General features: G+C 39.8%; 3 protein-coding genes across 4 annotated transcripts; 1 reads left to right on the forward strand and 2 right to left on the reverse strand.

Moving 5' to 3' along the window:
- Positions 1-588: 588 nt before the first annotated feature.
- Positions 589-5724, reverse strand: LOC122786201. Of its 2 annotated transcripts, none has more exons than XM_044052336.1 (3): positions 5664-5724; positions 3471-3537; positions 589-3268 (listed from the first exon to the last, which is right to left on the reverse strand). In XM_044052336.1, exons 2-3 carry the CDS (start codon positions 3532-3534, stop codon positions 702-704), a joined length of 2631 nt encoding a protein of 876 aa, XP_043908271.1. In that variant the 5' UTR covers positions 3535-3537; positions 5664-5724; the 3' UTR covers positions 589-701. The 2 variants fall into 2 exon arrangements, with proteins under 2 accessions (XP_043908271.1, XP_043908270.1); XM_044052335.1 differs by lacking the exon at positions 5664-5724 and adding an exon at positions 4517-4615.
- fbxl6 (F-box and leucine-rich repeat protein 6) lies at positions 4677-11500 on the forward strand. The gene is made up of 10 exons (XM_044052359.1): positions 4677-4750; positions 5500-6102; positions 6308-6466; positions 6560-6623; positions 7472-7603; positions 8395-8502; positions 8597-8710; positions 9129-9360; positions 9620-9863; positions 10542-11500. The coding sequence occupies exons 2-10, from the start codon at positions 5564-5566 to the stop codon at positions 10669-10671; spliced, it is 1722 nt and encodes a 573-aa protein (XP_043908294.1). The 5' UTR covers positions 4677-4750; positions 5500-5563; the 3' UTR covers positions 10672-11500.
- On the reverse strand, positions 11088-23919 carry eppk1 (epiplakin 1). The gene has a single exon (XM_044052310.1). It carries the CDS (start codon positions 23911-23913, stop codon positions 12238-12240), a length of 11676 nt encoding a protein of 3891 aa, XP_043908245.1. The 5' UTR covers positions 23914-23919; the 3' UTR covers positions 11088-12237.
- Between the last annotated feature and the right edge of the window lie 1743 nt (positions 23920-25662).

The raw sequence follows: 25662 nt of genomic DNA on the forward strand, positions 1-25662 counted from the left end.
TTTGTTTATTGTCATACTGAACTGAACAAGGCGATCACTAATGTAATCAGCAACACCTGTGCTTCTCCCGTTAAAAAATGCCAAAATTGCTGCCATAAACACAAATAAAATGACTTGTTGACCTAGGGCCCCAGTATATTTGGGGAATAAACACAAAAGTTTGACATCTGGCACAGTTACCCCAATAAACCTCCCTGTCTTTACTACCCCCTTATTTCCCTCAAAGCCCATGCCTTTGTAAGTGTAAAGTTATTGACATTGCTGATGGATGTTCCTTTCAAATCTGAGGAAAAAAACAGTCATGATGTGATTGAAAATGAAAACAAACAAAAAAGTCTGTGTTGTGACAGTTATTAAGTGAACCTTAGGTTGCATTTTGGACCCATTAGCTTTACTATAAGTGAATAAGACCAAAACATGAATAACTGTTCATTATTTTGTTTATTTTTGACAGCATTAAGTCAGCATTAGTTAATTAAAAAAGTCAACATGATTAATGTAGATAAAATAAAAATACCCCCCCACAAAAGTAAAAAAACGAAAAAAAAAAAAGGCGCTACAATCAATCAAAGCATGAAAACCACAGTGTACACTGTGTTTTAAACATGATGAGTTAGGCACTGCTTCATTTGGCAAATAGTTTTCAGGTTGTTTTTTTTTCCACTGTGTGTACTGCAGCCTATTTGTAAACAAAAAGTGAGTTAGTCACATTCTAGCACAATTTCTTCTCTCATGTGCTGCTGCTCTGTCTCAGCTACTGCTGCAGGTTCAGCTGGCACTTGGAGCACAGGACGTTTATATGTCCTTTTAGGGGCCAAAACCAGAGAGTACCCAGGTTTGACAGTAGGAAGTGCACGCATTAGCTTTAGCCTCATGTCTCCGGTGCCACGGAAAATGCAATTCAAGTGTGGGCTTGTGTTGTTGAGAATCATTTTCTGGTACAGTATCTCACAACGGAGTCTCTCTCGTTTCTCTACCTTGGATTTCCGTTCGAAACTCAGCATTAGTTTGTCGAGATCAAGCCGTGTCTTGCATGGCCCTCCGTTATTGTTCACTGTGGCTACTATGTAATCCTTGTCCATGTTTTCCTCAATCTCCTCTTTCTGTATTATTACTGCCTTTTCTCTTTTAACGCTGCTAACATGTTTTGGGCCTGAGTGTCGTTTTTGTTTAGCATGCCAATCAGAAGATTCTTCAGCACTATCCTCAAACAGACCAGCCTCCTCACTGTCTTCTTCAGAGCTGTCAGATGACAAGTTCTTGAGTGAGGAGTGTTTTGAAGAGTAGTTGGGTCTTTCCTTTTGGCAAGGATTGGCATGCCCAAAGGGTGCCATCAGGACAGAAAACGTGCAACTTACTAGTTGTGAATTCAACTCTGGCGGAGAGAATTGGGAGAATTTTCCTCCAGGCAGGAAATCCTTCAGGTGTTCGTCAGTGACAGCTGCTATCACCTTTATTGCTCTCTTCAAACAAGCTCTGATCATGTCTCGATTTGTGTGCCACTGACCACAGTAATGAAACACCCCATCAAAGTGTTTCTCTTGCAATGGCAACTGCAGAAATACATTTGTGGATTCTTCAGGTTCCAGCAGAGTTGAAGGATCTTTGGACCAATCCAGGAACCTTTGGTAAAGGAAGAGCATGTACTTGGCGAAGACCGAGTATTCTCCTTCACTTTTCAGAAGGTGCCAGAAAGGGCCGAGGACTTTGCAGTAAATTATTGCCAGAACACACACAAGACATTGAATCACAGCATCATTAGCATCCTCAGCAACGCTCTCAAGAATAATGTTGGGGCATTCGTCATTGTTCAGTGACAGCAAGTCAGAGAAGAAAAGAGCGACCTCTTTGTGATGGTGAGTAAGACCAGCTGCAGCTTCAAAGTAGCCGATAAATCTGTTTGACTCAGTTGCTTCAAGTCTTGATGGGTTTCTTTTTTCCTTGCAGAAGGCTTTCCAACATTTTCTGTAATTCTGTGAATCAGCCTTGCGAGAGCTCAGGATATCACAAGCCATATGAATGTAACGTGAAGTGGCACTTTCTTGCAGATTCACAAAGTTCTTGAACTTTGGAAGCTTGTCACGGCCGAGTTTCTCTCCCGTTGAAAGTGTGATCTCTTTTTCAAAGTTAACAACATGTTGTTCAATTGCATCATGGACGTCAAGAAGGAAAATGGCGTTGTAGTTTAGGAACACCACAGGCGGGGCCAGTGACATCTCTTCGCGGAGAGCGCCAACCTTGTTTTCAAATTCTGCCATGGCTGGATGCACCTTGCACATTAGTGTATACTGATTTCTGAGGAGATCTAAGGACACTTGTTTGCATGTAGCAGTTTTCCCACCATACAAACTTGACAGTTTTTGAACAGACAACATTGCAATGTCAAGCAGGGTCAAAACCTCTCCTCTCAAGTCTGCGGTTTCCTCTTCATCACTGGATCCATTCGTATTCTCATCATTTTCACTACCTAAAGAGACATGTTCTTTCACTATAATTTTCTTTATGACTCCTTTGTCCTCAGACCCTTCACCTTGCATGATTTCAAAGCTCTCATACTCCTCTTTGATTTTAACCTTTTCAGTATTGTGCATGTCATCTTTTCTCATGCGTTTCTTAAAGTGAATCTTAGGGATTTTTTTCCGCACCAGTTCAAATGGAGTTTGGAGCAGATTTTCCATTGCTGCATTCCTCCTCTGTCTTCTTGTTTCATAATTACGGTAATACAGCATTAGCTTTTTTATCTTTGCCTTAATTACTTTGTATGCCTTTTGAATATCCCCATTTTTACAAAACTCTGGGTTGAAGTTTCTAAGCCAAGAGACTATGACGATTGGGGCAAGTTTCTCTCTTGTGATAAAGTTGCTCAACTCAAAAATCAGTCCATTTGTGACTTCTATTAATTGTGCTCGCTCAGAAAAGTCCCTCATTTCCAAAAGATGTCCTCGTTCGACTCCGATGCTGTCGCATATCGGACCAACAAAGCTAAAGTTGACTTCCGATTCCAGGAAGGTCTGCCTTGCTTCACTTCCCAGACTCAGGGTTGTTGCGATGCCTCTTTCAATCAAACGCCGAAAATCAGCTGAGTGGTATCTGGGGAAAATGGTTTTGAGCCAGCGCAAGATGGCAATCCACGGAAAATTGTTATCCTCTCTCAGAAGTCCCACTTGAATCAAAAGTCTGTTCTTGCATGGAACCATGTCAAGCTCTAATCCTTCCCCAGACTGAGGACCAATAAAATCGGCAACAAGCTTCCAATAGTACTCATCTCCTGAAAAACAATACAGACAGCAAGTGAGGAGAAAATGTTTTACCAAGAGCTACGGTAACAAGATGTGAATGAATGAATGACATAGCAAGCAGTAACGGTCAATATCTACAACACATTAACTATTAAGACAAGCAGCATCTCATACACTTTAATAATGTTTTTTAACTATGTGCTCATTCAACTTCAAATGGTCGCATCTTACTCAGATTGGCTTCAGTTACAGTTGCTTTTTCACCGAGGGAGAAACCTTCGCCCTCCTCCATCATGAGCTGTTTTCAAAGAGGAAACACATAATTAACCTTTCAAACAATATCTATCCACAAGCTTAGAAAAATTACTTAAAATATAGTGACATAATTTTTGGGCTCACGCTCCGTCTGTCCAGGAAACTATTCATTACAAGGCATGGGACAGTATAAACATTGCCCGTCATAATAATCCTGACAAAATATGATTGTAATTCACAATATATTTTTTTGATTCTGAAAGACTCCTGTTTGCACTTACCGTGGTATGAAACATCACAGATAGGACACATATTTTACTGTGAAAAATAATGAATTAGGATTATCATAAATCACGACGAAAAGATGCTGCTCCCCATTGTGAAACATTGAACAAAATAAAACACAAGCACTGTATGTTGGTGAGCTAAATAGGATTTTCAAGTCACTAACGTGAAATATGTTTTTCTCCATTCACGATTGTCACAATAACATAAATTCACCACTTATTGTGAATGCTTTTTATCATGATAAGCGTTAATGTTGCCACTATATTTTTTAGTCTCAAAATCATGGAGTAATTCATTTATTTTCAACGAACTAATTTATCTCATTATCCCGTGATAAAGAAATTAAGATTATTCCGTGAACTCGAGATAACTATAAAATACAGTAACAACCATAGCTGCTTTTTTTGTCCCATCACTACTTTAGAATGTATTAAAATAAATAAAATCTACATACATTGACTTGTTGCCTAAACACATATTAACTCCCCATTAACAACCGCAAAAAAGTTCATGAAGTTTACCAGTTGTGACAAAATCTGCTATTCTGTATGTGTACAACCTCAGCATGCAACTATGAGCTGCGCTAATCGCTAATGCTACTGTTAGCAACAGCTTCAGCTGCAGAAAACTCAGCGTCATAGGCAAAACTAAGCAGATGAGCTCTTCGATTTTGCTGTAGCGCCATGAAGTTTCCGAGTAGTGAAAAAATACAGTTTAAAAATATAAGTTCATACCATGTATTTACTGCTTCCTACCCACAGCCCAGGAAACCACCTCCACTGCTAACAACAACCACACAACAACACACGCTGGTGGAGCGGTGGAATCAATGTGCTCTGTGATTGGACACTTTACAGAAGGCGGGCTTATGTCTAGAATTTCACCAATCACAGGACAGTGAAGTGCATTGTGGGATTACTACTGTGACTGGAGGAGGTGGCTAACAGACCAGGCGCTAACAGGAGCAGGTAATTCCAAAAAACAACAACCCAGACTCAGCAACGGTAGTTTTTAATCCAGAAAACGACGGATGTTGTTTGTAGCGGTATCCGTTATTAAAGTATGGAGTCGTTTTTCTGCTCTGTTGTGTTGCGTGGTCTCTTTTTAAGTTGCTGTAACACATGTTATCTTAGCTAACATTTAGCCAGTAGCTTATCTTCATTAATTTAGCCAACTAATTAGCGTTTCTTAGCATGAAATAAATACAATTTAACTCATGTAGAAGTACATTAAACCTAAACTATTATGTACTGCTGTTTGACCCAAGTTCCTCTCTGCTCTGCAGTTATGAACCATGGGAGCCTTATTTAAACTCGGATATGCTCAGCTAATTGTCTCAATTGCTAATCAATTACAAATGAATTGTCAAATAATTTTATAATCAATCGGTTTGAATGTTTTGTACACTGATCAACATTTTCTGACATTTTCTTGACCAAAAGTTTACTTGATTAATCAAGAAAATTATTGACAGTTTGATCAGTCATGAAAATATTTGTTAGCTGCAGCCTTAATTTCAATCCAGTCTTTAAATCACTGCATCTGAATAGATTATATGTGTGGTTTTTGATCACATACCTGAAGCACATGACCCTGTGCAGCATGACTACTTAGTATTACACAAAGTGGTACAGCTGTATGTACTTTTCTTTGTAGCCTTTAGCCATAATGTTAGACTGATTATTACTAGCTGATGTTCTTCTGATTCTACTTGCAGACGCTGATGTCATTACTCAAGATTCCTTGGAATTGTGCCAATTGTAAAGACTAAATAGCAGTATATGATGAATTCTCCTGAGGCAGAATCTTCAACCCACAGTGAAAGCAATGACAAAGCTGCCCCAAGTACTTCAAATGTGTCGGGTCAAGAAGAAAACGTACCAAAGTCAGAGAAGTCACCTCTGAAGAGGAAATCTGCTGGGCCAAAAAATGCAAAGACTAAGAAGCATAAAAAGGCGAGAGTTTCCAGGTCTGCCCAGCTTGGTTACACTGTCCATCAAGGAGAAGACATGCTCCTCGTCATATCAAATGCCTCCTCTCAGTATGATGGTTCTGTCTGGAAGCCACAGAAGAGGAGAATCAAGAAGAAAACAGTTGTTAAAGGAAAGGTAAAATCCACACAGGTTAAGAAATTAAAGACAGTACGTGCCAAACCGAAGCCAGCAAATAATCCAGTTACCAAAACAGAGGAAGACACTGCTGCTTTTGTGCCTCAAAAACCGGTGGACCACAGATGGGGTCAAAGTCTACCAGAGGAGGTGTTAGTAAATATATTTAACATGGTGGTCGTTCAAGATGGGGCCGTGCCATTCTTATGCAGGTAATTAGCACAATTTTGATTTGATTTTGTCAAACATTTGACACTACTTTGTTGCTATAACCTATGATACTATGGCTCAGTCATATCTAGAGTTTGGGTCAGGGTCGCGGGAAATGACATCATCTAGCTGCCGTACAGTGTAATTTGGCAGCCATGATTTCCACAGTGAACTACATTAACATTTCCTTCTGTGTTTGTGTTGCAGAGTGGGCAGAGTGTGTCGACTGTGGAACGCTGCTGCCTCCAGTCCTGTCCTGTGGCGGAAAGTGTGTGTAAGTCACTGCTGGATCGCATCCGGAAAAAAACAACTACCTAAAACTGAGAAGAAAATTAAGGAGACTTTTGACTGGCTGGCACAAAACAGGTCTGTTTTATTTGATAAATGAAGCTGTTCTTTTAAGAGGTCTGTGCTTATATTTTTACAGTTTTTAACTAAGCTATGTTTGTTTTTGTCTAGATTTTCTCAGCTGCGAGACTTCTCTCTCTGTCACTGGTCAAAGAATGCTAATTATGCAGTAGAGGTAAGTCAGAAAGATTTGCTGTTTACATCGAAAGTCAAAACTGAGTGCGTGATATCACCCCAGAGTTCACAGCTTTCCAGTTGTGAAGTCGGAAAAGCAAACGTATCTCTGACTAGCTATTGTTAGCAATACCAGTCTATTACAAGTAAAAGTACCAGTGTTTATATGGTGGCAGCCATCTTAGAATCCCATGTTGGGATGTTGCTCCAAGTTTCCTAGTTGGAAATCCTGTTCCTGTCCAAGTGAAACTCCCATTGACCTAGGAAATTTTGGGTTCTGACTGCAAATGTATACACTTCAGTGATATAATACAACAATATTATATATCTAATATCTGTGTTTGAAATGTTTAGTTTCAAAGAGTCAACACAAATGTGGGCCCCCTTAAATCATATGTGTGTGTATATATATATTTATATGTGTATATATGTGTATGTATGTGTATGTGTACGTGTATATGTATGTATATATATATATATATATATATATATATATATATATATGTATATATATGTATATATATATGTATATATATATGTGTATATATATATATGTATATATATATATGTATATATATATGTATATATATATATATATATATGTATGTATATATATATATATATATATATATGTATATATATATATGTATATATATATGTATATATATATATATATATATATATATATATATGTATGCAAATGTATGTTATTCATGATTACAATGATCTACGTGTGAATGTTTCCGAGTAAATGAAATACTTGCTGTGTTTTTTGTATCAATTACACTTGTTTTTCAGTGTAAGCAGTTGTATTTACTGTGTTCCTGTTTGTGTTGTGATCAAATTCAGGTTGTTTCACAGTCCTGCCCTCACCTTCGCTCCCTGAAACTCTCTTACTGCACAGGCCTGACAGCAGGAGCATTCCAAATCCTTGGTCAGCACAGCAGCTCACTGCAGAGCATAAATCTTCAGTATTCAGAGGTACGTCGCAGAACAGCCAGTCGCTTAGTCCTCACTGTACTGCTTTCTTTCAAGGCTATGGTCCTAACACAGTTGGTTATCTTAAAATTCATATTCCTACTCACTCAATATATGGTAACTAGTTAAAGTCTGAGTAAAAAATATTGCTTCTGACTTTGGGAAAAGTGTTTCTACCCACTATGCCAAATTTGAATGATTTAAAATAGTTGCCAATTGTTAAAATATTAGGTTTTACGTCATGAACAATTCAGCAACATTCTCTGCTCAACACTCTATCAGACAGTAGTGAAGCAGCATTTTCACATTTGACAACATACTGTACATGGAAAACAGCACTGGATCCTCTTGTCTCCCCGGTCTTGTTTTTTTTGGTCTTTGATCCTTGGTTCCTCCTCTCTCGCAAAGCTGGGTTAGGGTTAGGAATTTGGAGGAACCTTTTTACTGCATTACATGTGTTTCCTTGGGGTCAGTTTTCAGTGTTGAGAGGAGTCAGCGCCTTGCCATTGGGGAAGTTTTGGTGTTTCGTCATGCAACTGGTCAATATGGAGCAGTGTAAAGCTTTTGGAGGAAGAAGGACTTTAACATTAAACTTTTGACAAAGAGGAAATGTATTAACAAACCTTGAACTGTGGAGGGCAGCATTGTTATTGTACAACCTACCAGAATTTCTTTTTCAGTTTTTAATGCCCAAATTTTTCTTATTCTGCATTTTATTCCAGCAAGTGTTAATTTCCAACCTACATCTGGTTACACACAGATCTTAGTAAAAAACTTTTTTGTGTCTGCTGTAGTTTCAGGTTGAAGGACTTCTTGAGTACCTTGAAAACCATGGACGTCAGATCAAGCAAATTTTGTTCACTCATGCACTAAAGAATGACCGACTTCTGGCTGCGTTATCTGTAAGACTTTATTCATACTTTTTTTTTTTTTACAATCATCAATTACACACCCTGAAACAAACACACACACAACACTTTTTGTTTGTTTTTCCAGAGGGGATGCTGTCCCGATTTGGAGTTGCTGGAGGTGAATACAAAACTCGACAGTAAAAACTGTGAACTTTCCATTTGCATTCACGCACTGCAGACGGCATGCCCGAAACTCAAGGTAAGAAAAAAACAACTATTGTGTTGGTTAAATGTAACTATCAAAGATGGAATAAATAATCTAAGTCAAGTATGAATTCAAACACTTTTATACATTTTCAAATCAAAACATACATTTTATCTAGCTCACTCAATTATTAGTCTATTACTAAATTAATTGTCAACTATTTTGATAATTGATTGTTTTGAGGCTTCAACTTTTCAGCTTTCTCAATATGAATATGTTCTGGTTTCTTTGCTTCAGATAATAAAGGAATCCTTAAAACGCAATAGCTTAAGTTCAAAACAGTAATCATCATTTTTGGGTTTGGGAAACATGATCAACATTTTCCAACATTTTAGGACATTTTGTCAACAACAAGTACTCGATTAATCAACAATGTTAATCCTAAAGTTTGTCTGCACATTTTTATCTTCAGACCTTCCGGATGCTGAACGTCCGACCTCTACATAAGACGGTGCGCAGCGGTGCTGATTCCACGTCAGGCTTTCCGTTGTTGGAGGAGCTGTGTATTGCAACTACGTCTTACTCCTACATGACCGACAAAGACCTGCTGGACATTCTCTTCAGCTCCACCAGGCTGCGGGTACTGGACTTGCGAGGCTGTTCGCGAATAACACCACCCGGTCTTGCAACATTACCCTGTCCTGGTAGGCCTAAGTTATAAATGTATACTCTTTAGACTTTATTTGACTTGTGGTTGTAAAGTAACATAAGTGTGGTTGTCAAATTAAGTGTAATTGAAATCTGTGCAAGAGAAGCTTAATTTGTTTGACCTTTTTGTATTTTATACACATTTCCATTTCTAATACTTAAATAAAATATCTATATTTTCTAATAAAATGCAGAAGTGTCAGAGCTTACATTATCTATATTTGTATTTGAAATCCATTTTTTTTTATTTGACAGAGCTTGAGTGTCTTTTCTGGGGACAGTATTTCAGCAGCCATATCGGGCTGCCATCACCAAAGAAGGGTCTTCACATGGTGACCCAGAAGTGGAGTCAGACGTTGCAGCAGCTGGACATCGCAAATCAGCTCTTTTCAGAGGAGGATTTGGAGATCGCAATGAGAAACCTCGCTGAGGCCACAGAGGCGGACAAGCTGCGTTCACTCAACCTGAGTGGAACAAGGATCACACCACCTGCCCTCAGGTACTGAGTGCTGGTTTGTACATTCAAGCTGTTTCACTTTACACTTTGGGTTGCAACTAATGATTATTTTGTAAATCATTAATCTCTCCATTAGTACTTGTTTGGTCCGTAAAATGTCAGAAAATGTTGATCTGCTTTTCCCAAACCTGGAAATGATGACGTTCTCAAATGTCTTCTTTTGTCCTCAAACTGAAATGATTCAGGTTTTAAGAATTTCTCTGTTGTAGGAACCAGAAAATATTCACAATTAAGAAGCTGAAAATCAGAAAACTGATTATTGAAAAAACACTCAAACCGATTAATTGATTATCAAGATCGTTGAGGATTCATAATCGATTAATCGAATCATCGTTGCAGTCCAATTTACACTACTTCATTTATTTATTTTCCCAGTAAATGAACTATGGTTCTTTTCTTTTTTTTTTATTACACCTTTTACTTTTGATTTCTATTGCTTACACTCTATACACAGTTATACACATGTTTAGTGTTAAACTACAAGTTGATCTAACACTTATTCAGATTAGGACACTTTCAGGAGCCTGGAAAACATACAGAACTGAGTTTAAATCATATTTTTACGTTTACAAATCCTGAATGCTTCCTGTTCTAAATCATCTTTAGATTTCGCAGGATTTTATAAGGTTAAGAAAATGATATTTGTGCTTTATTTTCCAGGTCAGTTGTTGGCCAAATGACTGGACTTAACTACCTCAACCTGTCATCCTGCCGTTACCTTCCACGAGGAGTAAAGAGAATTTACCGTGGCCAAGAAGACATTCACCAACTGTTGGACAAACTGGAGTAGTTCTGCTCTTCGTTAGTCCGTCAAAAACTCGCAAACTGATTTGAAAAGACACTTGAAAATAATGAAACATTCCTCTTTGTGGATTACTGTATATGCTTTAGGTAATAGTGTGTTTTTTTACACTGGTTTGTTATTGTAAATGTTTCTTAATGTGTATATTGTTCACATGTAACAGATGCTAAAGCACTCCTTTATTGTGAGAGGGCAGAAACCAGAGGTTTGGAATCCTGCTGTTGCTGCTGCTGCTGCTGCTGCTGCTGTATTAAGGCCAGGTAAGAGTCCGTAACAGCACAGTCGAGTCTAATTCAGATACATTTAAGTTAAAAATGCATTAATTCATTTGAAATCCTTAATTTAAATTTTTGAGCCAAACACTGGTACTTTTCTCTATAGATTGGAAATAAAATGCAACTCAGTTATCCCAACACTTTTTTATAAAAGTTTCCACAAGTGCATTACACATGTAGGTCTCATTGCATTCACACTCATACTAGTTCATATTAATCTCAACTCCACTTCATGTAGATTACATCTTGAGACTGCACTGGTGTTGGTCTGCCATATTTGTTATCTTTTTTGCACTGTTCTAATGGCTCTGTGGTATAATATTGTTCTAATGTTCATCAGTCAATACATTAAATTTGCAAATCATTAAGCTTTAAGTTTCAACATTTAAATTTAAATTTACTTTTTAAATTACAAATCTTGTAATAACTGGACTGGAACTGCTTAGATGTCAATGAAAACAGGGGCTGGGGTTGTTCTCAATAACTTGTGTATATCAGAATTTCTCAAATTACCCTTTTTCTACACTTTTTACGTTGGATAATTTGAGAAAAAAAAATAAAGTTTGTCTAAAATATCTGAAATAAATTATGTTCAGCACTACTTGCAAGTTGTTTCCACTAGTGGTTGTTGTTCTCTTTACTATAAAGACCAGGTAGACATTTTTCACTTTGTTGAACGAAAATTATCATGGGTACTTAATGGGACTTTCACCAACATGACATGTTACCATTGAAAGAAAGACTATTATATTAATTTGATTATTTATTCAGACACAATTAAACATTTAGCGCAAGATATTTTTTTTATGTTTTTTTACAATAAAACTGCAAGACAAAAGAAATGCATCGTTGGCTCCATACTGTGTAAACGGGCCTTAAACAACAATTTCCTATTCCCATGTTTCACTTACTAAGAATATATATTGAGTGCAAATGTAGAAAAACTCAAATCCATCGACCCACAAATCAAACATCAACAGCAAATGCAACTGTTACCACTCTGGTGTATGCTGACTTAAGGGGTGTATAGTACTGAACAGAGAAAGGGGTGAATGAAACCATAAATGAAAATACCTATTGCAACATTATTGCTGTGTTGTCCATACAGTATATATTCTATGTGGTCAACACAGGTTGAAATAAAAGTAAAATTGTGAAAGACATGCACTGAAATTATTTTGTTAATTTGACAAAAAAAGTACTTGGGGAAATTAGCACAAAAACATGATATTTATGCAGACCAAACAAAGTCAATGGTAGTGTCACAGTTTTCTTTCCATCATCTGTTCAAGGGGAGTAGACTAAGACCTGTGACAGGGTCAATAACACATCTCTCTACCAGCTGGAGGTAGGTGAGGTTCTCTTGGGTGTTGGGATCAAAGAAGCCCTTGGTGTCATCATCAGGATCAGATAAAACTTGGTTCATTTCTTCATCGAAGTAACCTCTTTCATATGCCACTTGTACAGGAACTCTGTGACTGTGCACTGGGTCAATTATTCCTCCTGTAGCAATTTGTGCTTCAAGGAGACGAATCCCATGATTTTTCACAATGAGATCTTTTTTCAAAGCTTGGAACAAAGAAATTGTTTTGTCTGTGTAGGGATCTCTGTATCCTGTAACAGCTCTTTCTGCTGAGAGCAGTTTGTTTTTCCACTCATTGCCAACCACTCCTTGAGCTGCAGCTTCCTCAACTGAAAGTTTCTTGTTTTTCACCGGGTCAATGACAAAGCCAGTGGCTGCTTGGGCCTCTAACAAAACCAGAGAAGTACCTGGGGTCAGTAGGCCTCTGCATTTAGCTTCATATATACTCAGAGTCTCCTTGGTGGACTGCAGGTACACTCCTGCAATGCTGTTGGTCCCTTCAAGGTACTTCCGTACTGAGTCCATTTCACTGATTTCCATCACAGTGACTTCTCCAGCGCTAAGACCTTTGTAGAGGTCCTCAGTGATGATTTGGGATTCTAGGAGCTCAGTTGCAGTGACATCCTTACGGATTCCATGGAACTTTGGAAGTTGACTTGTTTCTGAGATGGTAGTAGTGGTGATGGTGGTTTTGGTTGTGCTGCTGTCAACTTTGGTTTGTGGTGGTTGGCATGTGACACTTGTTAAGGACGAGGCTGTCTGCTGTTGAATGATTGTCAGGATGATTTCCAGAAAACGTTCAATTGTGATTGATCCAGACTTGTACTGCTGCACAAGTTCTCTCCTCTTCTCCTCAGTGATGTATTTGGAGTAAAGAAGATCCCACAGAGATATGGTTTTCCCTTGGTATTTACCTCCTGCTCTTGTTGTTGTTGTAGATTTTAGAATGAGCTTTGTAGCCTCATCAACAAAGAAATAAAACTCTCCTTTCCTCACAATGACGAGCAAACTTAGGCCTGTGACAGGGTCAATGACACATCTCTCTACCAGCTGGAGGTAGGTGAGGTTCTCTTGGGTGTTGGGATCAAAGAAGCCCTTGGTGTCATCATCAGGATCAGATAAAACTTGGTTCATTTCTTCATCGAAGTAACCTCTTTCATATGCCACTTGTACAGGAACTCTGTGACTGTGCACTGGGTCAATTATTCCTCCTGTAGCAATTTGTGCTTCAAGGAGACGAATCCCATGATTTTTCACAATGAGATCTTTTTTCAAAGCTTGGAACAAAGAAATTGTTTTGTCTGTGTAGGGATCTCTGTATCCTGTAACAGCTCTTTCTGCTGAGAGCAATTTGTTTTTCCACTCATTGCCAACCACTCCTTGAGCTGCAGCTTCCTCAACTGAAAGTTTCTTGTTTTTCACCGGGTCAATGACAAAGCCAGTGGCTGCTTGGGCCTCTAACAAAACCAGAGAAGTACCTGGGGTCAGTAGGCCTCTGCATTTAGCTTCATATATACTCAGAGTCTCCTTGGTGGACTGCAGGTACACTCCTGCAATGCTGTTGGTCCCTTCAAGGTACTTCCGTACTGAGTCCATTTCACTGATTTCCGTCACTGTGACTTCTCCAGCGCTAAGACCTTTGTAGAGGTCCTCAGTGATGATTTGGGATTCTAGGAGCTCAGTTGCAGTGACATCCTTACGGATTCCATGGAACTTTGGAAGTTGACTTGTTTCTGAGATGGTAGTAGTGGTGATGGTGGTTTTGGTTGTGCTGCTGTCAACTTTGGTTTGTGGTGGTTGGCATGTGACACTTGTTAAGGACGAGGCTGTCTGCTGTTGAATGATTGTCAGGATGATTTCCAGAAAACGTTCAATTGTGATTGATCCAGACTTGTACTGCTGCACAAGTTCTCTCCTCTTCTCCTCAGTGATGTATTTGGAGTAAAGAAGATCCCACAGAGATATGGTTTTCCCTTGGTATTTACCTCCTGCTCTTGTTGTTGTTGTAGATTTTAGAATGAGCTTTGTAGCCTCATCAACAAAGAAATAAAACTCTCCTTTCCTCACAATGACGAGCAAACTTAGGCCTGTGACAGGGTCAATGACACATCTCTCTACCAGCTGGAGGTAGGTGAGGTTCTCTTGGGTGTTGGGATCAAAGAAGCCCTTGGTGTCATCATCAGGATCAGATAAAACTTGGTTCATTTCTTCATCGAAGTAACCTCTTTCATATGCCACTTGTACAGGAACTCTGTGACTGTGCACTGGGTCAATTATTCCTCCTGTAGCAATTTGTGCTTCAAGGAGACGAATCCCATGATTTTTCACAATGAGATCTTTTTTCAAAGCTTGGAACAAAGAAATTGTTTTGTCTGTGTAGGGATCTCTGTATCCTGTAACAGCTCTTTCTGCTGAGAGCAATTTGTTTTTCCACTCATTGCCAACCACTCCTTGAGCTGCAGCTTCCTCAACTGAAAGTTTCTTGTTTTTCACCGGGTCAATGACAAAGCCAGTGGCTGCTTGGGCCTCTAACAAAACCAGAGAAGTACCTGGGGTCAGTAGGCCTCTGCATTTAGCTTCATATATACTCAGAGTCTCCTTGGTGGACTGCAGGTACACTCCTGCAATGCTGTTGGTCCCTTCAAGGTACTTCCGTACTGAGTCCATTTCACTGATTTCCGTCACTGTGACTTCTCCAGCGCTAAGACCTTTGTAGAGGTCCTCAGTGATGATTTGGGATTCTAGGAGCTCAGTTGCAGTGACATCCTTTCGGATTCCATGGAACTTTGGAAGTTGACTTGTTTCTGAGATGGTAGTAGTGGTAATGGTGGTTTTGGTTGTGCTGCTGTCAACTTTAGTTTGTGGTGGTTGGCATGTGACACTTGTTAAGGACGAGGCTGTCTGCTGTTGAATGATTGTCAGGATGATTTCCAGAAAACGTTCAATTGTGATTGATCCAGACTTGTACTGCTGCACAAGTTCTCTCCTCTTCTCCTCAGTGATGTATTTGGAGTAAAGAAGATCCCACAGAGATATGGTTTTCCCTTGGTATTTACCTCCTGCTCTTGTTGTTGTTGTAGATTTTAGAATGAGCTTTGTAGCCTCATCAACAAAGAAATAAAACTCTCCTTTCCTCACAATGACGAGCAAACTTAGGCCTGTGACAGGGTCAATGACACATCTCTCTACCAGCTGGAGGTAGGTGAGGTTCTCTTGGGTGTTGGGATCAAAGAAGCCCTTGGTGTCATCATCAGGATCAGATAAAACTTGGTTCATTTCTTCATCGAAGTAACCTCTTTCATATGCCACTTGCACAGGAACTCTGTGACTGTGCACTGGGTCAATTATTCCTCCTGTAGCAATTTGTGCTTCAAGGAGACGAATCCCATGATCTTTCACAATTAGATCTTTTTTCAAAGCTTGGAACAAAGAAATTGTTTTGTCTGTGTAGGGATCTCTGTATCCTGTAACAGCTCTTTCTGCTGAGAGCAATTTGTTTTTCCACTCATTGCCAACCACTCCTTGAGCTGCAGCTTCCTCAACTGAAAGTTTCTTGTTTTTCACCGGGTCAATGACGAAGCCAGTGGCTGCTTGGGCCTCTAACAAAACCAGAGAAGTACCTGGGGTCAGTAAGCGTCTGAGTTTAGCTTCATAGATACTCAGAGTCTCCTTGGTGGACTGCAGGTACACTCCTGCAATGCTGTTGGTTCCCTTAAGGTACTTCTGTACCGAGTCCATTTCACTGATTTCCGTCACTGTGACTTCTCCAGCGCTAAGACCTTTGTAGAGGTCCTCAGTGATGATTTGGGATTCTAGGAGCTCAGTTGCAGTGACATCCTTTCGGATTCCATGGAACTTTGGAAGTTGACTTGTTTCTGAGATGGTAGTAGTGGTAATGGTGGTTTTGGTTGTGCTGCTGTCAACTTTAGTTTGTGGTGGTTGGCATGTGACACTTGTTAAGGACGAGGCTGTCTGCTGTTGAATGATTGTCAGGATGATTTCCAGAAAACGTTCAATTGTGATTGATCCAGACTTGTACTGCTGCACAAGTTCTCTCCTCTTCTCCTCAGTGATGTATTTGGAGTAAAGAAGATCCCACAGAGATATGGTTTTCCCTTGGTATTTACCTCCTGCTCTTGTTGTTGTTGTAGATTTTAGAATGAGCTTTGTAGCCTCATCAACAAAGAAATAAAATTCTCCTTTGCTCACAATGACGAGCAAACTTAGGCCTGTGACAGGGTCAATGACACATCTCTCTACCAGCTGGAGGTAGGTGAGGTTCTCTTGGGTGTTGGGATCAAAGAAGCCCTTGGTGTCATCATCAGGATCAGATAAAACTTGGTTCATTTCTTCATCGAAGTAACCTCTTTCATATGCCACTTGCACAGGAACTCTGTGACTGTGCACTGGGTCAATTATTCCTCCTGTAGCAATTTGTGCTTCAAGGAGACGAATCCCATGATCTTTCACAATTAGATCTTTTTTCAAAGCTTGGAACAAAGAAATTGTTTTGTCTGTGTAGGGATCTCTGTATCCTGTAACAGCTCTTTCTGCTGAGAGCAATTTGTTTTTCCACTCATTGCCAACCACTCCTTGAGCTGCAGCTTCCTCAACTGAAAGTTTCTTGTTTTTCACCGGGTCAATGACGAAGCCAGTGGCTGCTTGGGCCTCTAACAAAACCAGAGAAGTACCTGGGGTCAGTAGGCCTCTGCATTTAGCTTCATATATACTCAGAGTCTCCTTGGTGGACTGCAGGTACACTCCTGCAATGCTGTTGGTCCCTTCAAGGTACTTCCGTACTGAGTCCATTTCACTGATTTCCGTCACTGTGACTTCTCCAGCGCTAAGACCTTTGTAGAGGTCCTCAGTGATGATTTGGGATTCTAGGAGCTCAGTTGCAGTGACATCCTTTCGGATTCCATGGAACTTTGGAAGTTGACTTGTTTCTGAGATGGTAGTAGTGGTAATGGTGGTTTTGGTTGTGCTGCTGTCAACTTTAGTTTGTGGTGGTTGGCATGTGACACTTGTTAAGGACGAGGCTGTCTGCTGTTGAATGATTGTCAGGATGATTTCCAGAAAACGTTCAATTGTGATTGATCCAGACTTGTACTGCTGCACAAGTTCTCTCCTCTTCTCCTCAGTGATGTATTTGGAGTAAAGAAGATCCCACAGAGATATGGTTTTCCCTTGGTATTTACCTCCTGCTCTTGTTGTTGTTGTAGATTTTAGAATGAGCTTTGTAGCCTCATCAACAAAGAAATAAAACTCTCCTTTCCTCACAATGACGAGCAAACTTAGGCCTGTGACAGGGTCAATAACACATCTCTCTACCAGCTGGAGGTAGGTGAGGTTCTCTTGGGTGTTGGGATCAAAGAAGCCCTTGGTGTCATCATCAGGATCAGATAAAACTTGGTTCATTTCTTCATCGAAGTAACCTCTTTCATATGCCACTTGTACAGGAACTCTGTGACTGTGCACTGGGTCAATTATTCCTCCTGTAGCAATTTGTGCTTCAAGGAGACGAATCCCATGATTTTTCACAATGAGATCTTTTTTCAAAGCTTGGAACAAAGACATTGTTTTGTCTGTGTAGGGATCTCTGTATCCTGTAACAGCTCTTTCTGCTGAGAGCAGTTTGTTTTTCCACTCATTGCCAACCACTCCTTGAGCTGCAGCTTCCTCAACTGAAAGTTTCTTGTTTTTCACCGGGTCAATGACAAAGCCAGTGGCTGCTTGGGCCTCTAACAAAACCAGAGAAGTACCTGGGGTCAGTAGGCCTCTGCATTTAGCTTCATATATACTCAGAGTCTCCTTGGTGGACTGCAGGTACACTCCTGCAATGCTGTTGGTCCCTTCAAGGTACTTCCGTACTGAGTCCATTTCACTGATTTCCGTCACTGTGACTTCTCCAGCGCTAAGACCTTTGTAGAGGTCCTCAGTGATGATTTGGGATTCTAGGAGCTCAGTTGCAGTGACATCCTTTCGGATTCCATGGAACTTTGGAAGTTGACTTGTTTCTGAGATGGTAGTAGTGGTAATGGTGGTTTTGGTTGTGCTGCTGTCAACTTTAGTTTGTGGTGGTTGGCATGTGACACTTGTTAAGGACGAGGCTGTCTGCTGTTGAATGATTGTCAGGATGATTTCCAGAAAACGTTCAATTGTGATTGATCCAGACTTGTACTGCTGCACAAGTTCTCTCCTCTTCTCCTCAGTGATGTATTTGGAGTAAAGAAGATCCCACAGAGATATGGTTTTCCCTTGGTATTTACCTCCTGCTCTTGTTGTTGTTGTAGATTTTAGAATTAACTTTGTAGCCTCATCAACAAAGAAATAAAACTCTCCTTTCTTAACAATGACTAGCAAATTCAGGTCTGTGATGGGATCAATGACACATCTTTCTACCAACTGCATGTAGGTGAGGTTGTCTTGGGTGTTGGGATCAAAGAAGCCCTTGGTGTCATCATCAGGATCAGACAAAATCTGGTTCATTTCTTCATCAAAGTAACCTCTTTCATATGCCACCTGTACAGGTACTCGATGGCTATGGAGTGGATCAATTATGCCCCCTGTTGCAATTTGGGCTTCCAGAAGCCGAATTCCATGTTCCTTTACTATGAGATCCTTTTTCAAGGCTTGGAACAAAGAAATTGTGTCTCCAGTGTATGGATCTCTGTAGCCTGTGACAGCCCTTTCTGCTGAAAGCAATTTGTTTTTCCACTCTCTGCCAACTACACCTTGAGCTACAGCTTCCTCTACGGAAAGTTTCTTGTTGTTCACTGGGTCAATGACAAAACCAGTAGCAGCTTGTGCTTCCAACAGAACAAGTGAAGTGCCAGGGGTGAGCAGGCCTTTGGATTTTGCTTCATAGATGCTCATAACCTTCTTTGTGGATTCAACTCTTACCCCCGCTATACAGTTTGTGGCCCCTAAGTATTTTTGAATTGATTCCATTTTAGTAACATTCTCTTCTGTTACCTCACCTTGTATAATCTGTGTAAAAAGTTCCTTTGAGATGATTTTTGATTCATACAACTCACTGGCTGAGACCTGCTTTCTCAGTCCTTTGAACTTCTTTTCTTTGGACGATACCTCTGTAATGATAACTATAAGTATTTCAATGATTTCCTCCATTTTCAGGGTTCCGGTCTTGAATTGCTGTATGAGCTGCTTCCTTTTTTGTTCTGATATGTATCCAGAAAGCAACACTTCCCACAATGTGACCTCTTTGTTTTTATACTTTCCTACATTCATGGTGGTGGTTTTGTTTTTGAATGCAAGCTCAATTTGTTCATCTGTGTGGAATGGATGAGATTTCTCTGTATGCAGGGGTAGAAGAAGTAGCCCAGTTTCTGGCTCTTTCTCACATCTGTTTATCAGTTGACGGTAAGAGAGGATTTCTTTAGTATTTGGGTCAAGGAATCCTTTTGCATCATCAGTTGGGTTCAACAGAAGTGTTCTCATTTCTTCATCAAGATATCCTCTTTTAATAGCAACACGGTCAGGCAGCCTGAGACTTAGATTTGGATCAGTGATTCCCCCAGTTGCTATCTGTGCCTCAAGAAGACGAATACCATAATTTCTTTGAATCAGCTGTTCATTCAGTGCTTCAAACAGGGATATTGTTGCATCAGTATAAGGATCTTTATAACCAGTGACAGCACGTTCAGCCAAGAGAAGGTTCTCATGTATATCTAGTCCAATTAATTTCTCTCTTGCTGCCTCATCAACAGAATAGAATTTGTTTTTGTGTGGATCAATTATCCATCCTGTTGCAGCTTGTGCTTCCAGCAGAAGAAGTGCAATGCCAGGTGTCAACAGATCTTCCTTTTTTGCATCATAAATGCTCATTACTTTCTGTGAGGGATAAACTTTGATTCCAGCAATGCTTCCTGTTCCTATCAGGAATCCTTTCACAGATTCTCGCTGGGTGATTGCTTCAAAGGTTAGTTTTCCTTCATTCATTTGTTTGAATGTGTCTGCATCAATAATTTCAGAATCCAAAAGTTGTTGTGCAGAGACAGGCTTTCTCATGCCCATTATCATCTCGCGAGTTTCACTCTTTTCCAGAGTTTCAATGGTGGAAATCACTAGAGTGATTATAGTCTGTATGGTAGTCGTCTTTGTTCTGTATTTTTCAATGATTTCAAGCCGCTGTTCTGCTGTGAAGTACCTAGAGTGAATCAGGTCCCATAGAGTAAAGGATTTTACCCGTCCTATTGATATGTTCACAGATGTCTTTTCAAACTCTTGCTTTATCTCTGTGTCAGTATAGACATTAGGGTTTTCTGTAGCATTTGGTGTGTCATTCACTGGCAAGAGACACAGTCCTGTTTCCTTATCTTTGACACATCTGCCCAACAACTCCATGTATGTGAGATTTTCTTTTGTCTTTGGGTCAAAAAAGCCCTTCGTGTCATCAGTTGGGTCCATCAGAATTTGATTTAGCTCCGCATCAAAATATCCCTTCTTGTATGCAACCTGGAGTGGTAGGTGAAGACACTTCATGGGATCAATAATGCCACCTGTACCAATTTGGGCCTCAAGTAAACGGATGCCATGCTGTTTGACAATTAAATCCTTTTTTAAGGCTTGGAAGAGTGAGATCTTTTGACCAGTGTATGGATCTGTGTAACCGGTGACAGCCCTCTCTGCAGATAAAAGCTTTTCATACACCTGGGGACCAAATACTTTTTCTCTGAGAGCTTGTTCCACTGTAAGTTTTTGGTTTTTCAGAGGATCAACAATGAACCCTGTGGCTGCTTGTGCTTCAAGGAGGCAAAGGGCAGTGCAAGGTGTAAGAATACCAAGTCTCTGTGCCTCATAGATGCTAATCTTCTTATTTGAGGGTTGAAGAAGCACCCCAGCTATGCAACTCTTTCCCTCTAGGTAGTCTCTCACTCTGTCCATTTGTATCACAGCAGTGCTTGTCAAACGTCCATCGATTAAGCTGTTGTATGTTTCTTCATCCACAATTTCCAGCTCCAAAAGATCCACAACAGAGACCTCTCCTCTGAGACTTTTAAAGTTCAGAGCGTCTTGCTTTTTTATTTCCTTACTTTCAATGATGTCTAAAATGGTGATGATGAGTTGCTCAAGTGTGATTTTTCTTGATTTGAAAAGCTTGAAAAACTCTTGTCGTTTGTCTTCAGACAGATACTCTGAATTGATTAGATCCCACAGAGTTGTGTGCTTGCCCCTGAACCTGCCATACTTGACAGTAACTGTTATTTTGAATGTTTCTCGAAGATTATCATCAATGGTAATTTTTCTACCTTTGCTCTTGAGTGGCAAAAGACAAAGACCTGTACTGGGATCGGTGACACATCTGGCTATGAGCTGCAAGTATGTCAGGTTCTCATGAGTGTTGGGATCAAAAAATCCTTTGGTGTCATCACTTGGATCAGTCAGGATTTCATTCATTTCCTCATTGAAGTAGCCCCTTTCATAGGCCACATGGACAGGAATCCGATGGCTGTTCACTGGATCTATAATGCCACCAGTTGCAATCTGAGCCTCCAAGAGCCGAATTCCATGGTCTGTTACGATGAGGTCTTTTTGTATCGCTTGGAACAGAGAGATTATTTTTCCATCATATGGATCTTTGTACCCAGTGACTGCCCTCTCTGCTGAGCGCAGCTTTTGACAGACATCTGGCCCCACAATATTTGCTTTTACAGCATCATCCACTGAAAACTTTCTGTTTCCAATAGGGTCAATAATAAATCCTGTTGCTGCCTGTGCTTCTAACAGAACCAGAGCTGTCCCTGGCATCAGCAGTCCTCTGTGTCTGGCCTGATAGATGGTCATGATTCGAGAATCAGGAAGCAGAATACCTGCAATGCTGCCTTTTCCTTGTAGGTACACATTTACCATTTCGTCTTTCATCATGTCTTTCACTGACTTTTTTCCCTTTTTCAAATCCTCAAGGGCCTCTTCACTGATGATGTCTGCCTCCAAAAGCTGTTTGGCTGTGACATTTTCTCTGATGCCTTCAAAGACAACTTTAGTTGTTTTCACAGACTTCTCAATGATTTCCAGAACTGTTGTAATGATCATCTTGATATCAAGCTTCCCTTCTCTGTACTTCTGAATAATGTCACGTCTCTGCTGTTCATCAAAGTATTCTGACATCAACAGTTCCCACAGAGATACTGTCATCCCCATGTACTTCCCACATGTGATGTTCACCTTCACTTCTTTGAAGGCCATTTTAGTTTGGTAATCAATGAAGTTAAAGTTTACTCTGTTATCTGTTTTATTAAAGAGAGGGAGGAGACACAATCCAGTGACAGGATCAATGACACACCTTTCCATCAGTTGAAGATAGGTAAGATTATCTTCTGTATTTGGGTCAAAAAACCCTTTTGTGTCATCCCCTGAATCTTCAAGTACATCATTCATATCTTCATTAAAATAACCTCTCTTAAAGGCCACTTCAGTGGGAAGTCTGTGACTGTTGATTGGGTCTATTATTCCACCTGTAGCAATCTGTGCCTCAAGTAGGCGAATCCCATGCTCCCTGACAATTAGGTCTTTGGACAGTGCTTGAAACAAAGATATTATTTCACCTGTGTATGGATCTTTGTATCCAGTCACTGCTCTCTCTGCAGAACACAGCTTTGCATGATATTCTGGCCCAACAAGTTTGTTCTTGATGGCCTCATCCACAGTGAACTTTTTATTTTCTACAGGATCAATCATAAATCCAGTTGACGCTTGCGCCTCCAGCAGAACTAATGCAGTTCCAGGCATCAGTATTCCTTGTTTCATGGCTTGGTAAATGCTCATTCTCTGATTGGTTGAAAGCACAGCAATACCTGCAATACTGCCTTTGCCCTCCAGGTATTCTTTCACGGTTTCCATCAACAACACATCCTGTGTTGTGGTTTTTCCTTCTCGTAGGTCATTGTATGTTTCTTTGTCAATGATCTTTGATTCAAAGAGTTCAGTGGAGGAGATGCCTCTTCGCAGACCTTTGAAGGTGATGCAGACAGGAAGGAGCAACAGGCCTGTATCGGGCTCAATGGTACATTTCTCTAGTAGATTTTGGTAGTTGAGAGTTTCTTGCGAACTTGGATGGTAGAAAACTTTGAGCTCTGACATCCTGTCATTGATTAAACCCTTCTCATAGTAGCCCTTTTCAATTGCGGATTCAACTGAAATGTTCTTTTTATCACTGGGATCAAACAGGCCTTGTGTGGCAATCTGTGCTTCAAGCAACCTTAGTCCTTTATCTCTTGGGACTAAATCTTTTTGCATTGCTTGGAATAAAGATATTATTTGATTGGTGTAGGGGTCTACATAGCCACTGGTGGCTTTCTCTGCTCCAAGAAGTTTCTCCTTCATCTCCAGTCCAACAATTCCTTCTTTCACAGCATCTACAACAGGAAGTATTCTGTTGTTTATTGGGTCTACAATGCCCACTGTGGCAGCTTGTGCTTCAAGCAGGGCTAATGCTGTCCCTGGTTTGAGCAGACGCTTTTTCATGGCTTGGTATATGGTTATCTTCTCCTTTGTTTTCTCCAGAAATATGCCAGCCACAGGGCCATGCACGTCTGTGTAGCCATTTTGCTTTTTGTCTTGATTGTCCATCTTTACCTACAGAATTATAAAACATAGAATCAATTCCTTAGATTGGTCTGAATATTGCATGCATTGTCTGTAAATACTTTATCTTTCAATTTAGAAAGGTGTCATTTTTACTTTAAAAGTCGGTTGTGTTACACTAACAGGTGTAAATAATTTGAGTCGATAAAGGTGGACTATATTGGAAAAACAACTTGGTTAATGGTACTTAAAATGATACCTAATTAGGAATTTTAGTAAGCATTACTTTTTGTCATTATTGGTTGACCCACCCCCCTTTTGAGTAAACTTTGTGTTGCTACCTCATATAATAGGAAGTCAGTAGTTAAACTCCTTCAGCTTTGTTTGGACTATTTGTTTATTTTTGATGGATGTTTGATGGATCTGTCTTGTGTCGTTCAGTGCATGCTGAGTGCCATTTTACTAATAGGCTAGGCTAGGCATGATGTTCCTACTTGAAATGCATACGAGTAAAAGTAGTGGCATCAATTTATGTTCTTTTCTGTTTTTTGTTTATGCTTGACTACCATTTTGATATTTTAGGGTTCACTCTACAGGGCAGCAACACTTTGACAACTGAATTTCGAAGTACGGAATGAGGTAGAGCCCACACGTTTTGTTTTTTTTACCACAAAAACATTTGAGGACACTACATTTCGATCCACTGTGGGTCTTTTTTATGTGATACATTGTGTCCTCAAATAAAGAGTAGTAAAAAGCAAACACAGTAGATGTATGCACAATTCATCTATTCTCATCATTATTATTATCAGTGGACAAAACAAGATATTTGAGGATGAATAATGAAAATGGAAATTTTCTTTGACAACCTATATTTTGCTATTCTGTAACCTTTACTCTTTCCCCTTATTGGTTTCAACACAATAGCAAAACATGAATGAAAATATGCCTGTTGATGATAATATATCTTCTCATCTGAAATTCAAGGCCACTGTTGAGATAATAGTCTTATCTCACTCTTTGTCTTTCATAACAACTCGTATAGTTTACCAGTGGGTCTGTGGGCAGCCTCCGATCTTTGGAAGCTCCTGGCTTTTCCCAAGTCAGGGATGAAGATCAACAGGGCCAAGGCTTTGAAACTCCGTCCTGGTCAAGATAAGGCAAACAAAACAAATTTTGTATTTTTTATTAAATATTTGTGATTGACATTGTCATTCATTCGTGCAGCTTTTTTATCAGATGTGTCAGGCCATGTCAGCTTAAGAAAAACAACATTGGTTATTGTTATATGTTCTATCAACAGTGTAGTCGTTGTTGGGTGTAGTAGTTAACAACAAAGACAAACACACTATCATTACTTTATAATTGAGACCTTTATTCTGCATGTCTTTCTCTGAATTTACCACTTAAGTGCTAAGGCTTTTCAAATGTGTCAGTGTGTTCAAGTAATCTTTTTTCCGAACTATTTATGCATTAGTATTCTGTGTCCGAAGATAAAATGAAAAATACTTAATCAAGATTATATTTCCATGACATAAATATGAGAGATGAATCGCTGTCAGTTCATGAACAAGTTTCACAAGTTGTGTATTTGCTTTGGCACAACAAGCTACAGCGCTTTAAAACTAGATGAGCCAGGTGCCCTGTGTTGTAACAACATACACTACGTGGAAAAACTCTTAACACAAACACATTTCTTAACCCCTTATATCATTGCTGTTGTAATTATCATGCTTTGCTGCCTATTGTTGTTGAAATTGCTAACTATTGGTGGAACATTCCGAGGTTATTCCA

The sequence above is a fragment of the Solea senegalensis genome, linkage group LG20 (assembly GCF_019176455.1).
Source record: "Solea senegalensis isolate Sse05_10M linkage group LG20, IFAPA_SoseM_1, whole genome shotgun sequence".
Taxonomy (NCBI): domain Eukaryota; kingdom Metazoa; phylum Chordata; class Actinopteri; order Pleuronectiformes; family Soleidae; genus Solea; species Solea senegalensis.